The sequence below is a fragment of the Fomitopsis serialis genome (genome assembly GCF_022376445.1).
Source record: "Fomitopsis serialis strain Sig1Antser10 chromosome Unknown B0H18scaffold_104, whole genome shotgun sequence".
Taxonomy (NCBI): Eukaryota; Fungi; Basidiomycota; class Agaricomycetes; order Polyporales; family Fomitopsidaceae; genus Fomitopsis; species Fomitopsis serialis.
In genome coordinates, this window is record NW_025955064.1 from 24,755 (window position 1) to 39,903 (window position 15,149).

The following is a 15,149-nucleotide window of genomic DNA, read 5'->3' on the forward strand; positions in this document are numbered from 1 at the left end:
GCCACAAACGCCACTCTCTCCCGTTTGCTCACTCGCTCGCTGGTCGAAATGTTGACCCCTTCTCTTGTCAGTGTATATGCGGCTGTAATGCAATTACCCAAGCCCGTCTTTCTGGCTGGAAACGAAAACACTGCGGCCCGCTCTCGGGCACCGTCGGTGTTGGCTATCCTCCGACTCTGGGCCAACCGCCACTGCATCGTCTTCGCGCTCGGCTCGTCTGCTTTAAAATCTTGCTTCGCCTTCGACAGCTCAGTCCTCTGAACGACATAATGGTCTCTGCTTCCCAGCCGTGCTCGCAACCATACGTGTGCAGTTGGAGCTGCCAACACACGTTCTCGTGGATACTCAACGAGTTCTACCAGCCACCGTGACACTGGGATATCCGTACGCTCGACAGATCCTGTCCAACAAGCTGTGATCGAATGGTTTGGTCGGGCCGTGTAGTGTGGGGACGGGGATCATCATTCCGGTGAGTCTGTGTATGCGCCTGCCTCCGAGAAGTGTCTCCCGCTACATGCGTTGCATCACTTGTATGATGCAGAGAGGACGCAAGCGGGACTCACGTACCAGCTATTTGGTCGTGATTGAATGCGTACGCTGGAGCTACATGTCAGTCCGATTTTTCCTGGATCGTTCGACTGTGTGCGGCGTATGCGGACGCCGCAATGGGGGATTGACGTACGTCGTATGCCCGGTTGCGTCGCATATGCGCTGTCATCCATGCTGCATGTCCACCGGGGCGCTCGTAGTCTCAGGGCGCGGCCGACAGTGCATCTCCTTGCCAGTCCGTCGTCGGGTCAATACTGTGACCGTGTTCGGCATTGGTGCGAACATACCACCGGTCAAATGTTCGAGTCGGCGGCCTATCATGTCTTGTACCTGGACAAAACAGCCCAAGCTGTGTATTTCCTCGCCTTGTGTTTCCCACCATAGGCGCAAAGGCGGAGACATACATGACAGCAATTCTGTCCTCGGCTCTGAGCCGATTTTCATCTGCGCGTGATCTCACCGCCGCCGCCACCGAGTGTATATAGGCACACAAATGCGAGATGTAGTTCCGCCGGCCATGACAGTTGGAACGGTGATCTAGGCGAGCAGACGCTTTCATGTTCTGTACCTACCGGTACCTTGCGATGGCGTCACCGTTTCTCACACAGCCCTTCGCGTCGGCAACTTGAAGCTCGCATCAGGCACTGCGAGTCACTGCGGCGTTGTCCGCATGACCGTCCCTACTTCCCGTCGATCGTCAGGGAGCCGACGAGTGCAGTATTGGTACAGACCAATCACTTTTTAGCCCCGTTTGTTAGCCCCGTTTGCGATGACAGGCGCTGCGTAACGTGTGGCTGGTCACTCTGAGTAACGTCGATTGGTAGCCATTGATTATGAAGGTTTTCCGGAGCTCCCGAGCAGTGTCTGTCGAGGACAGCGCTGTACGACGCTGTTCGGTTTGTTTCCTGGATGTGGCATGCCTGATTTTCATGACGGCGTCGTGCTCGAAGACATGATGGTGCATGGAAGTGCTGTCGGCGAGCGGCCAACGACTATCGCATCATCTAACTGGTGTACAGGGTGCCTGACGCCCCGCCTCCCCGCGTCATTGTCGGGTTGCCAGTGTACGGCAAGTCTGCAGTCCCATTCGTGAACGAAACCAAATGCTGCACCCGCCTTGTGACCAACTGTGCACGGGCAATTGCGTCTCGTAACGATTTTGCGCACACAAGTTGACGTGAATAGAGGGAGATGATCAGTACTAAACTCTTCCGCAGTATCTACACAGTGTCCGTGCGAAGCCCAGTATCTCGCAACAGACCCTGTTGGTCTGTGAGCAGCTGCTGACCGTGACGATCCCAGTCAGCGATGCCGTGCTAGGCCATGTAGATGATGGGTGTCAGCGCGAGATGCCCATGTACAATGGTGTGCAAGTCGGGCGGAATACGCAGGCGACTCGATCGTGATCGGTATGAGTCTCGAAACACACGAAACCGCGTCACGATGTCACAGTGTTCAAGTTCAGAACAACGAGGGATGGATCAGCAAAGTGGTCTGCGGCCTGTGTGCATGGAGTACAGGTGAGTGTTGCGTCGACAAGGGTCTCGCATTCGCCGTCCGCATGAAATGGCCAACTGCGATATGCATGCCACGACGAGGTCCCAGTAAGTACTGCGTACCATCCCGTTCTGTTTTTGACAGCACGGCAGGACGTCGCTGACTCGTTGTCAGCCATTCCCGTGTCTTTCACACATCGAGGTCGGTACGCAAGACATGGATGTCAGTACCGACCGATTCTACATCAATCGTCGCCAGACTCATATCATGCTCAATTCTGTGCAATAGTGCTTGCGTTTGCCTCGATAGCTCTGTGTCCATGACGTCTAAGCTGTCGGTCTGCATACTCCTCGGCGCGGCTCCGCAAAGCGAGGGAAATTCAGCGAGGCTTGAAGCAGATGGTCGGTGTCGAATCCCAGCAGGATCGAAGCATCGGTGAGTCCCCCGTACCCCCATACATCCTAGTTCATCATACATTGCCTCGGAGCCTTGGCAGGAAACCCGGTGCGCCGTTTTGTCGATTTCGAACCGTTTCGTGACCGTCAAGACCCGAATGGTAAGCTTAGCTGATGATAACACTCGACGTCACCGCTAAGTCGGTGACCTTACCGAACACAATGTGACTCCGAGTCGGCTTGTACACGAGAGCCGGGATCGTAATCTACAGGTGTGTAGTCACTTCAAGTGCGCGGCCTGTTTCATGGTCCCGCGGTTGACCCTCGAAAGCCCACTGGCGTGTTGATACTCGCAGACTGAACGAAACCAGTCACTCGATGACAGAACCACGATATGTTCTTTGTTCACAGGGGCGTTGGATGGGTATTTTCAGTGTCGAGCCGGTCGGATGTCGTGGATAACTCGTCGCCTGCGACATCGGTAATACGGAGAACGCGTGAACGTCGACGTATAGCCGACCGAATAGATCGCCTGGGCACGCATTGGGCTTGCCACTATCGACACTCGTGCTTTGCCCGGTCCTATGCTTCGACGTCCCCATTGTCCTTGACGGCTCCGTCACCCGGCTAGGCCACTGCCAACTCGTGAACTATGCGACCTGATCCGCAAGGTGGACTCTGGAAACGATATGGTTTGAGTGCACAGGTATGTACATAATCGGACAACGTTCGACTGTCTGTTTCTGGGTCCCTCCGCTGCTCATCGGCGAGTCGCCCATCTCTCCTGCGAACTCATGCAACGAATAGCTCTACGCATCGACCTCTTCACAAAGAATTCCGCGCCGCGCCGCGGCCATGGCGACAGGTGTTCTTGTGGGTGGTGGACCATCCGACGAGTGCCCTGGCTATTCTCAAGCCTTTCTGATGGCCCAGGGCGCTGCGGTCGTCAAGGAGGGCCGCATACTCGGTCAGGAAGTGTGTCACAACGCACAGGTGCGTGATACCCTCATCACACACGGCCTGTTGCCTGGCTCGCTGACGCTCGAACACCCGCAGACGAACACTCGCTGAGAAGCGCACGAGGTGCATGGAGGGCCGATGGTAGAGTGGCGAAGGTCACTGGATTCATCCAGCAGCAACGAGGACGTGCTCGCACCACGTCTCTGGGTGTGGATGGAAGCCGTCGCCGTCACGTACCGATCCACAGCTCGCTCAGCACGGCCTGTCCACGGAATATCGTAGGCGAAGGCCGCCACGTTTCACGTCCGCCAAGTATCATAGACAGCTCGAATATATCTATTTGCTGCGACACTATGTACATGGATTCTTGCCCTACGTGAAGCAGCCTGTACGACGTGCCTGTCGTCGCTGACGACACCAACTGTCTATGCGGCGGGGACTCGGATTGCAGCCGTACGAAGGCAGGACACACCGTGACCGATGCAGTAGATACCAATGCCAATGCGTCCGTCGCATGCGCAGCTGACCGTTGTGTGAGGGCGGGGCACTGTGGGACAGCTCGAGTAGCCTGTGCCAACGGCTCCAGCACTGTTCGAAGCCCTCCGAAGTCGCGCCCCGCATCACAGCTCCCGCCCCCGCGTACTGCCCACGCCGCCCCGCACGTCCCCGCCATCCGATCCGCCGGAAGAGAATGCGTCAGTATCAGAAAACACCGTGACGGCACTCACCTCGTTGCGGCCACTCACCGGCGGCGGTCCATGGACGTGCTCGTCCTCGGATGCCTCGATGCGGGCACCGTGTCTGTCCGGCGGACGAGCGGACGAGCGGGCTGCCTGATTCGCTGACGGAGCGTGCCGACGCCCGCGGAGGGACGCGAGCGTGACTCGACGAGCTCGGAGGCGAGCACCCTCCTTCGCAGGCTGGACACGAGGAGAGCGTGCCGCGCGGAATGGAAGGGACACGCATGCGCTCTCGCACGTTGATGCTGCACGGAATCCCGATCGTACGCCTTCTTTCCGGCTCGCCAGCGCGCACCGTAATGCACTCTGTCGAGACATGCATGCCCGGTGGACATGCCCTCGCGCCGTCCGCCTTCGGGTTGCTTTGCGCACCGGCGAATCTGAGTGAACTCACCACGCCGTCCAAGAGGACCGCATACGTCTCCTGCAAAACCCACAAAGAATTCCCTCGCGGCCGATCTTTGGTGAGGAACGTTCACGAGCCGTGCCCGATCAACGCGTACATACCACCCGCCCGCCGGACCATCGAGCGTGGACCCGTACACCGCGCCGGTGGCGATGGGAAGGCTGTCAATACCCACGGCAGGCATGGTACGATGTTCGCTTCCGCGGACATCGTGCACCGGAAAGGCGACGGCGACTTGGCCGCTGGCTGCCGAGCAACCCACTGCGAGCGATCGCGAGGTATAAAGCTGGGAGCTGTAGACGGAGGAGGACATCGGTGAGTCGGTTTCTGACCGCATCGAAAGGGAACGTACTAACTCTGCGGCACTCGCAGCCTCGCTCGCGCTGTGGGCGTGCCGGTGACGGCGACGGGCCCTATGAGGATGCGCAGGACGTTGACTGGTGGGCGTCGTCGGCAGTCGCGATGATGGGAACAGGTAAGCCGTCTATGGTCTGGCCGCGGTGGTGGGACTTGCTGACGACGAGTGCCCTAGGGCGCTGCTGGGTTCTTGCGACGGCCGGTGGACTTGCAGCGAACGGGAGCTTCGTGGACGGCTGCGGAGGAGTAGGACAAGGGGTGAGTGAGGGCGCACGTCGCAATGCTTGTGTCCGCACGGTGATGTGCCGCGATGCGGCACGAGCGAAAGGCTCGTAGGTGCGGCTCTGAGTGACCGCCGATGCGTGCGCTGTAGTAGTGAGTGCTTGTACGTAGATCCGCGTGGACCCACTGACCTGCGCCGGCCGGCGTGCCCGGCCATGCATGCCGCCTAGGCACGAGGCGTGTTCGTCGGCAGTGGCGGCGAGGCCGGTGCAGTACTGGTGGTGGGCGCTTGTACACAGGTCCATAGAGCAGACCGTTTCGTGCGTCGTGCTCCGCGATCCGTGGGCCATCCGTTGGCTGTAGAGTGAGAGATCGTCCTGGGAGCCGCCTGCGCGCTGCGCTGTGTTGTTCCCGGTGCCTAGACGAGAGTATCGCCGGTTTCACGTGGCCCAGCACTTGTGGTACGCACAACGGTCGATCTGTGCTACGCGCCAAGTCGACCGACAGTTGCGGTATGCACCCGCACGTCGGGAGGGACGCGAGAAGGCCATGCATGGTGGAGAGGGACGCGGGCGCTCTGGGGAGCGTCGCACAGAACGTCGTGTAGCGAGCCGTCCCGGGCATCGGTTTGGTCTGAACGAGTTGCAGGGGCCTCGTACGATGCTGGCGTATCGTTTGGCATCGTCCCGGCGCGTGACACGCGATGCGTTGGGGACGGGGGAAGGCGGGAGCAGGTCGGCGGCGGGGACTGAGGAGGCGATGTTTCTGGATGAATGCGCGCGATCAGAGAGCAAAGACACAAACTGACCTCGGGCGAGCCAGAATGACGCAGAAGGGGGCGTTGGCGGTGTCGACAGACTCGTCTCGGCTATGCGCATCAGGACAGAGCGGCGGAGGGGCGGGCGGAAAGGGCGGGGCGACGAGAGAGACGGCGGAGGGACGGCAGACAGTAGCGAGGGGACGAGAGCGAGCGAGCACAGACAGCGCAGCGAAGAGGTGTTGACACTGTTGAGCGAGCGAGACGGACAGGGCGGAGAGAGCGTTTGCGGGCGCTTGCAGCAGCATCATGGATGCAGCGCGAGCGGCGTGAGTGGGCTGAGCAGCTGCGGGGCGGAGGGAGCGGGGCACGCGAGGTGCAGACCTGGGCAAGACGGCATCCTGCGAACGCAGCGAGGACAGCGCAAGCCTAGTGCGTGAAGGATACATAGCCGGCAAGGAGAGACGAACTCAAGAACGCGCTTATGTACGTTTCCTGATTTAGCTGTATTTGGTACGGTACCCGACGCGTTGGGCGCTTAGCGTCTCGTCGCGCAGTAAGTAGGCTGGCGCTCGTTGTGCGGCTCGTCCAGCACGGTCATGTCCTCTACCGCACTCAACGAACCTATCGCAGATAGGGAGTCAATCCACAAGTCGTGCAGGTCGCTCGAAGCCGTCGTCAACGTGCTCAATGACTACTGTGAGGCCGCAAATGCGATCCTAACTCTGCAGCGGAAGCTCGTCAAGGCCTTGCGAGATGCGGCGGCGGCGAAGTGTGTGCCTGAGATACCAGGTACGGGAACCGAGCAACGAGACGTTAATTCGCTCAATGGTGCCCTAGCGAACGCGCTGAACGTGAGCGCGACCATCTTCGACACGCTCTGCGAAGTGGACGCAAAGTTCGTCAAGCTCGCCGACAAGGAGTGCGACGCGGTCAGTGCGGAGGTCAAGAAATGGTTCAAGAAGCTCGCTGTGAGTGCTCTGCATGTATGCGCCAAAGTGCTGGCCTTACGGCGGTCCGTCAGAAAGAAGAGCGTGCGTACGACGATCGCCTCGCCAACGCCAACGCCAAGCTCAAGCAAGCCGGGCAACTGTACGAGAAGAAGGCCAAGAAGAACCCGCAGGACGCGGCCGACGAGCATGCGCGTTACATGAACATCCTGACCACTCTGGGCCCCGAGATCAACCAGGAGAAGTAGTCAGTACCTCTGTCATTCGCACTTGTTACCGTCACTCACCGCCGGTCAGCAACCACTCACTCATGGTGACGCGTAGGCATCACTCGACGATACACAGCTTGGCCGCCAGTCTCTCTCGCGTGGCGGACGCAGAATGGCTTCGCTCCTGCGAGGGCGTGAGACGCTCTGCTCCTACCATCGGACAGCTCGGCGAATGGCGCGTCTACTGCGAGGGTGGATGGTCAGGCCCGCTGCCTGCAGACCTACCGAACGGCGAGGCTCCTGATCGTCCCGACCGCTCGGTCACGCCAATTGCTCAAGGACGTGCGGCGACGCCGAACATGGAGAAGTCGCCACAAGGTCCCAGTACCCCGATGTTGGAGAAGCCTGCGCCCGAGTATTCATCGCGTCGTCCGAGCGAGCAGGAGACAGATGCATCTTCACGAGCCGTCACGCCGTCCCACGACTCGTCACCCGCTCCGCCGCAGTATCACCCTGCGAAGACGATAGCTGATGACTCTGTCAGGTCCCTGGCATCTCTGTCGTCCTTCCCCTCACCGCCTACACATTTCCCTATGCCACCTCTTGCGAAGGCCGAGGCTAGCTCTCCGGTGAAGGAGACGAGGCCCGAGTCCCCTCGCGGACCACGTACACCATCTGAAATTCTCTTCCAGCGCAGGACAGAGTCACCTATCCCGCTCGCGCCATCCGAGACATCACGCCCCCTACCATCCCCCGCCGCTCAACGCGCCGAACCTGCTGCCATTGCCACATCGGTTCCTGTTGAGACTAATGGCAAGGCCGTCGACGGGGACGCTACGCAGCAGGGATCAGATTCGCAGCACTCGATTGCGCCGGAGAGTCGAGATTTGCACGATCGGCGTGAGGCAAAGACCCCGTCCCCAGTGCTTACGCGCGCTTCGAGCAAGAAGATCAAGTTTGAGAGTGCAGCAGCTTCATCAGGTCCGACTAGTTCGATCGGTGGATCTTCGCAAGGCGGCGACCATGTTGACGACGGTGAATTCGGCGCCCTCAGACCTAGGGAAGAAAAGCGGCCGCGACAAGGTGGACCCGTCGACGCGCAGACCTCGCAGCCGATCGAGCGGAGCGACACTGGCATGAGCAACGGCAGCGTAGTGGCTGCCCTGCGTGATCGATATTCACGGATAGTACGCTCGCTACCATTGCTGCTCACGGGGTGCTGCACTGACCCGCGATATCTCCTGACAGCCCGAACAACCTACGTCGCCTCGTAAGGAGGTGCCAAGGTCACCGACGAGCGTATCTAAGATCGCGAACAAATACGAGCCCATCGACGTTGCCCCGACTTCTCCGCGGCTCCCACCTACCTCGCCCGCTGCAGACCGCCGTCGTCTGTCGATGGATATCTCGCGGAATAGCACACAGCCATTCCCGACAGATCGTCGGACCGCCGGTGTGACTTCGACGAGTTACGCCACCAACACGATGGCCTCAATACCCATGCACGACGACATCGCCATCCGCCGGCAGCGCATAGCGGAACTGGAAGAGCTGGAGCTGCGTGAGCAAGAACTAGAGCTGCGCCGCAAAGAGCGCGAGATCGGGCAAAGGGCGAAGGCACTCGAGGAGGAGCGCGCGCGAATCTTCAACGCGCGCAGCCCGGACAGCGGGTACGGGAGCGACGCTGCGCGGAGCGGGATGACGGACCGGCTGTCGATGAGCCAGCAGTCGGACGCATACTCAACATCGTCTGCGCGGCCGCGGTATACGCCGCACTCGTACAGCAGCGCAGCGCTGGAGCCACCGCGGGCTACGCGCCCGTCTTCCGGTCCACAACCCTCGAGCCAGTCTGGGTCGCCCCTGTACCAACCCGCGTCGGACCATGCGCCGTATTGTGGATGCGAAACGTGTTCTGCGTCCAAATACGCATCTCAGGATACGTCGCCGTCGCCGATCCACGTACGTCCTGTGCAGGCGCCGCTCCAGCTGCGTCCCGAGAAACCCAAGGGGTGGATCCGCCGCCTGAGCATGCCCGTCATGGGCAATGCGTTCTCTCTCGACTCAAAGAAGGGTATCAGCAGCGCCGGTATCGCCGGCGGCCCTGGTATGCGCAGTAGTCTTGCGCTACCTGAAGAAGACGGTATGATTAGAAGAGACGTCACAGGCGGCGTGCGCAACCGCAGTGCAACCAATCTCGCGCGGCGATGACGCTGACACTATCCGTGTTCATCCTCATTGTGTTGCATATCTGTCATGACTGATACCCGTGTTATCATATGCCCAACTTACGACCCCTAAGGACCTGGGCCTACGCCCGTGGCCTCAACGCATGTCCTTTCCGACCTCTACGAGTAGCGACGATGACTTATTGTAGTATCTTATCCATTGCCGAATGCCTTCGTCCCGTACTTAATGAGTAGCTCGGCTGTGCTCCATTGTTGTTTTTAGTTTCTAGGAAATCAACGAGATGTACAACCCGGTGTATGCGATATCGAACGCTGCTTGCGTTCAGTGTTCGATATATCAGGCCGCGCGCGAGACTTGGGCACCGTCTTGAAGTAGCATGACAAGACTGCTCGGGACATTCATGCACCCATTCACATTCATCGACAGGTGACAACATAAGCACTATATGTAGTCTCATGAATAAGGTCGTAGAAGGACATTCTCCAGTAGCTCCTGGATACGAGATAGCTGTGCTTCAACTCCCTCCAGCCTGTCATTAAAGCTATCGTGCATCGACCCCAACCTCGTCTCCAATGCTTCGATGCGTTGCTCCATTGATATACGCGCCTCTTCTGTCATTCGAGCTTGACATCTTACTAGCGTGTGTGTATCCAAGTGCCGGTCCTTCGTTATGCCCCCCTTCGTGTCGCATGTCATGCATATGAACACATTATCTGTCTCCAGTTCAGGGTGGCTCGCATCGAAATGGGATGCGCACGCACCATCACACTCTGCGCAGTACCAACACGGCCATCTGATGCTACTGTCACAGCCTAGACATCTGAGTGCTCTGTGCATCGTATTCGACGTCTCCAAGCCGTTCGCAGAGCCTGCATCCTGCAATAATGCTTCAAACATCGCGTGGGCCCTCCGTAAAGCCCTCCGAGCTTGCACCTCGTTCTGTTGGCGTTCCCGCACGTGCATGGTCTTCCTGAGCTGGAAAATATCGTGCGTCGGGAGGTGAGGCGAAGTCAAGTCCGAGCGCTGCTTCGGGCCGACGGGGGAGGTGAGGCAACGAGGATCGCTGCACAAGTCAATCGTATCCATGGACTCTGGCCCGCAGGACAAGCACACCATGCGCGAGCCCATGATACGTCCTTTGCAGCTATCACACTCAAACCCTCTGCATAGCTTCAGATGTCAGTGAACGTTGGAGATCGTGCGATGGAATCACGCACTCGTGTACGCATGCCGTGAGGAGAACTTGATACTCAGCAACGGATGCATAATACCGAGCATCTCTGGGACTCAGAGAGCGATACAACTCTCGCATTCCCTGGCTCTCATCAGGGCTGAGAGGACGGCCGTAATTTTCGCGCACGCAAAATTCGATGTATCGATTCCGCGTGTCCCGTCGTCTCTTGAAGAACTTCCACGAGTAACTCGACCTGAGGACCTGGTGCTCCACTGCTGACAGCGCGAAACGCCATAATGCGCGGGGCTTGTTTATCTCGAGTTCCCAGGGTGCCGGACGGAAAGAGAGCACCTCGGGAGGCATGCGGGTCAAGACAAAAGGGCCAACCTCTGGTTGGCTGCTGTCCATCTCCTCGCCACCCCAGACACCCGAAATTCGCATGCGGTTTTCGCTCAGTTGGCCACGGAATTCCAGGACGATTGCCCGCACATTGAACTTCAGCAGCAGCGTGTAGTATGTTGCGCCGTGAGATGTGGTCTCCACATCACCCAGGACAGCGAAAGTGATGCCCCTCCAGCTGTCGGGCATAGAACCAGCCGCCTCGAACTTGTTGAGCCCATGATCCGCAGCATGTATGTCAAGGGTGAACATTGGTCCCAAGGGCCACGCGCGTGTCTTCTCTCTGGACATGAAGCCATACCAAGTGCCCAAGCTGCGTACATGCGATGAATTCGTGTATGGGCATACTAGGTAGCTGACACACGTACATTTCCTTGACAGGCGATTCGGCCCTGAGATCTGCTTCTGTCTCGACAAAATGCTTTGCATTGTATTGCTCGATTTCGGGGAAATATGGTTCCTTGAGTGAATAGTTCAAAGCGGCGGAACTGGACAGTCCTTCGTCTCCCACAGTGGACGACTGATCGTATTGGACGGGAGCCCATTGAAAGCTATACAGTCGTTTTCTGGCTTCGTTCCAGTTCTCTGTGAATTCGAACTATGAAAGTCTAAGTAAAGGAGGAATCGGTGGGGCAGACATAGAAACCTTACTATTCCACAATATCTGCTCCGGAATTGCTCGTCAGGTCGCAGATTTTGATGCAAGAAGGTCTCTACAGATTGGCTTACATTAGATGCCGATCACTAATATGATGACAGAAGCGAAAGCAAAATCTCCCACCTTTCAAGCTTTGTCTCCTCTTCTTGCAGGCGCTCACAACGGTCTGAAGATTGTCGATGCAGTCCAACAGGTCGCGCTTATCGACAATGTCATGCCGGCATGTTCTGAGGATTTGCAGGTCGCGTCGCAGCATCAAATAGAGCAGCGGGAACAGGTACTAACAGAGAGATGCCTAGTGGCTCAGTGGCTCAGAAATAAGGACAATGCTACTTCGATCTTACCTTCTCAATTCTCCCTGGTCCTGTGATAATCGATAATGTGGCTAAGTCGTCAACGCGGTAGCGGATGGTCTCTAGATTCCTCTCGATCCTCTGTTCCTCGCTCGCGGCATACGCCTCGAAGCGGTGTTGGACCTTGTCGTGTAGCTCTATTGGCTGAAGGGGCATAATGACGAACATCACCTGCTGCCATATCTCTCCCAGGTATCGTTCGGCCATCTGACGGTTCTGATGGTGGATCCAAGGTTTGAGTGCAAACATGCTGTCTAATATCTGATGGATTTTCTCCTTGTATATCGTGGCGCTCCGTTGCCATCCTGTGCCGAGCGTGTCAGAAGGTATATAGAAGTTGGTGGGCGGAGCATTTACCGGCTGCCCAATACGCAATCCAATGAGGCAGACTACAGAAAGTAGCGCGACCATTAGGTGTGCAATATGTAAATACTTGAACACGAGTACTCGCCTCCAATTCGCCGGCCGAGAGCTAGTGAAGCGATTTGCTTCGAAGACAGTCACAAATCCTGACGCATCATCGTCAAAGGCTTCGCTGATAGACTGCAGCCTCTTCACGTCAATCAATCCTAGTGTCCAGGCGTCGGGATCAGGAGTATGCGCCGCTTCGAACGCCGCCTTGTTCCTGGTCCGTTCCGCGGCACGGTCATGGTAGAAGTCGTGTAATGCTAGAACGAAGTGCCTTGACTTGACACTGCCGCGCCATCCCTTTATCTCAGATGTCAATGCATGATCTCGTACAATAGCGATACCCATACCATGTCCTTCCAGATGGCGTGTATATCCTAATGTCCTAGGGAGCGACGAACACGCCTTCGATAGCTCGCCCAAATACCTTGTCCAGTATCCTGTCATGAGGCCCTGCTGTTACCGACTCAATGATGCGGTCGCTCTCTCGGATTACAACTTTCTCCGTATCTTCAACAATATGTCTTTGGAGCATTTCGAGCTTGCGCTCAAAAGTGGGCAGATTCTGCGCTGCGCCTTCCGCTGGGTCCCATAGGTCCGATTGCAATTCATGAACATCTGCGGGATTACACCTGTCGGATAGTCCACCAGTACTGTCTGTGGTTTCCGTCACGGTGGACAGGGCGACGAGCTCCTGGAGTGCGCGTTGGTCATGTAGAACCGCTGCGGCTCCCCCGCGCCGTGAGACTTGATCATACAGATTCTTCTGATCTTGCGGGACGTACGCCTGTAGGAAGTGTATAATTCGCTCGGTCCTAACGAACTTCCAAGTCAGTCGTCAGAGTAACTCTATCCGAGGGATACGGACCTCTCTTCCATCATACGCGTGAGGCTGTCCACTTTGTCGGAAACGTTGTCGACCCCACGAACCATGTGCACGGACATGGCGAAACTGAAGTCCGTGCGACGCTGCGCAAATAGATTCACCCAGTCGACGAAAGTACTCTCCCAGAACGGTGCTTTGAGCACCCTGGCCAGAAGTCGCATCCTTGACCAGACGTCACACACGTTCGCGCACTTCTTGATGTCCTCGGCTGTCTGTTTGATAAGACCCTGCATTCTGCCTTCGAGGGTGACACCGTCTATGTCGGTTGCACTTGGGTCTTTGACGTCATTGAGTCTGCGCGTCGTAAGTACAGGGAAGTCAGCATACAGGGCGATGGCTTACTGAAGCAGAACGGCCATCATATCCTTCATCTCGGCGTAGAGTGCGATGACCTTTGAGTCATTCTCACTCCGATTCATCTCTAGGGTGTAGACGGCTTTGAACGGGAGCACGGCGACTAAGAGGACCAGTCTGTCAATCATCGACATGACCCGAGTACGGTAACTTGACATGTACCTGAGATGAAAGGATGAATCTTGGCCACTTCATCCAGTGCTTTGACGAGCACCGGAACGCTGTCGAAGAAGCTGCTGATAGCATTTTGGGCAGAATTGGACTCTAGGGGTGCAACTATCGTGCCGATTGTCTGTCCCGTGTTATCTGCCAGACGAGAAACGACGTGGGATGCTTGTCAGCAATCTGGTGACCGAGTTCGCATGAAAAATCACTGACCTAGGTCATCGAACTTATTGGCTAATTTGCCTCCCGGATTTGCCCTAGGCCTATGGTCACGCAGCTCCTTCGCGGCATCGTCGATTGCCTCAGTTGTTCCGCCGTCGTCCCTGCGAACCAGGGAAGTCACATAGGACACATTGGCGGACAGTGCATCCGTCCCTTCGCTACTCGTGATAGTATTCTGAGAGATCTCGTTTTCAGGTCCAGCTGTTTGATCGACGGATCGGATGTTTGACTGGTGGGACAGTATCGAGCTACCATCGGCTGGTGTTGGCACCGCAGACCCTTGTGTCGCTCGTCGAACAGTCTCGGTTTGGAACGAGTCTGATCTGCCACGTTTACGTCGCGTGAAGATACTGAAAGGAGGCATAAGGACGCGAAGGGTGACACGGAGGCAGCGCTAGCAAATTCGCCCTAGCTAGATACGCTGCGAACTTGAGATTACAACGTTAACCCTCGTCAGTGGCAGCCGGGAATTCCGATTCCGTGAAGCAGTGGTCAGTCGATCGACGAAGGCCTTGCCTGTTAACGCTTCGCTGCAGACTGTCTACTACATAACACGGGTATCAGTACTTCAGTCTTGCCCGTTGACGACAATGAGTCACTCACCTATGTTTACACCACTGGCCCGGGCGGTGCCACTTCGTGAGAAAGGACACCTTGGAACCCTAGTATACAGGTTGAAAGGACAAACTCGTTCAGAGTGATGACTCGTGTTGCAATAGAGGTGGGGGGAGATCAAAGAGAAGGATTAGGATGACAGAAAAAGTGGGTATATACGTGTACGAAAGGGGATCCGGACGGGCACTGCCAACAGCACCACCAGCGCCTCAGTCACGGTGACCGAGCTTGGGTATGATGCACACCAGGTATGTAACATTGTGTTAGATGATCATGGTCTAGTCAATTGTCCTCAGTTGCCAGCATGTCAACGTCACTGCAGTCAACATTGACCGATTGTTCTGGAGTAGTACTTAGTACACACCTCTACTATACAATGTCAAGACAATATCGCCTTGCAATTGACTGGCAGTGCAAGCATTAGAGCCGGTGTTTTTCTGTTTTGATGAAACCCCCAGTCCGAGTCAGGAATACTGCTGGACTATTTAACTGAGAGGGTGCGCACTGGTCTTCAATGCAATGGCAGACGATCGTTTCGCCAGAGGGGAGTCGCTACATACGTTCACGTGACGTAACGCGTATAGCCTGTTCGAGTTTAGCGGGACTTCGTCTTGCACGACGTCGAGCCCTCTTCCCCCCGCCTCCTCCTCCTCCCTCTTATCCGCCCACATCGTCGCCACCGACGC

At 57.0% G+C, this 15,149-nt stretch overlaps 5 protein-coding genes across 5 annotated transcripts; 1 reads left to right on the plus strand and 4 right to left on the minus strand.

Annotated features, from left to right (window-relative positions):
• Window positions 1-3,721: 3,721 nt before the first annotated feature.
• On the minus strand, window positions 3,722-5,203 carry B0H18DRAFT_1035195 (uncharacterized protein). The gene is made up of 2 exons (XM_048030305.1): window positions 5,080-5,203; window positions 3,722-5,022 (listed from the first exon to the last, which is right to left on the minus strand). Exon 2 carries the CDS (start codon window positions 4,882-4,884, stop codon window positions 4,144-4,146), a length of 741 nt encoding a protein of 246 aa, XP_047888164.1. The 5' UTR covers window positions 4,885-5,022; window positions 5,080-5,203; the 3' UTR covers window positions 3,722-4,143.
• B0H18DRAFT_1035197 (uncharacterized protein) lies at window positions 4,956-5,251 on the minus strand (the record flags this gene model as incomplete). The annotated part of the gene is made up of 2 exons (XM_048030306.1): window positions 4,956-5,140; window positions 5,201-5,251. Coding segments are annotated over 2 exons (231 nt in total), but the record flags the coding sequence as incomplete, so codon positions are not given.
• An 89-nt stretch (window positions 5,252-5,340) lies between these two features.
• Window positions 5,341-6,362, minus strand: B0H18DRAFT_1035205 (uncharacterized protein). Its single transcript, XM_048030307.1, has one exon. It carries the CDS (start codon window positions 6,002-6,004, stop codon window positions 5,567-5,569), a length of 438 nt encoding a protein of 145 aa, XP_047888166.1. The 5' UTR covers window positions 6,005-6,362; the 3' UTR covers window positions 5,341-5,566.
• A 101-nt stretch (window positions 6,363-6,463) lies between these two features.
• On the plus strand, window positions 6,464-9,573 carry B0H18DRAFT_1035211 (uncharacterized protein). Its single transcript, XM_048030308.1, has 5 exons — window positions 6,464-6,675; window positions 6,724-6,854; window positions 6,908-7,080; window positions 7,131-8,229; window positions 8,291-9,573. Exons 1-5 carry the CDS (start codon window positions 6,483-6,485, stop codon window positions 9,248-9,250), a joined length of 2,556 nt encoding a protein of 851 aa, XP_047888167.1. The 5' UTR covers window positions 6,464-6,482; the 3' UTR covers window positions 9,251-9,573.
• A 48-nt stretch (window positions 9,574-9,621) lies between these two features.
• B0H18DRAFT_40293 (uncharacterized protein) lies at window positions 9,622-13,769 on the minus strand. Its single transcript, XM_048037932.1, has 13 exons — window positions 13,450-13,769; window positions 13,090-13,401; window positions 12,649-13,036; window positions 12,572-12,598; window positions 12,265-12,521; window positions 12,171-12,202; window positions 11,805-12,118; window positions 11,584-11,740; window positions 11,454-11,515; window positions 11,171-11,400; window positions 10,447-11,115; window positions 9,991-10,391; window positions 9,622-9,942 (listed from the first exon to the last, which is right to left on the minus strand). Exons 1-13 carry the CDS (start codon window positions 13,617-13,619, stop codon window positions 9,683-9,685), a joined length of 3,279 nt encoding a protein of 1,092 aa, XP_047888168.1. The 5' UTR covers window positions 13,620-13,769; the 3' UTR covers window positions 9,622-9,682.
• Between the last annotated feature and the right edge of the window lie 1,380 nt (window positions 13,770-15,149).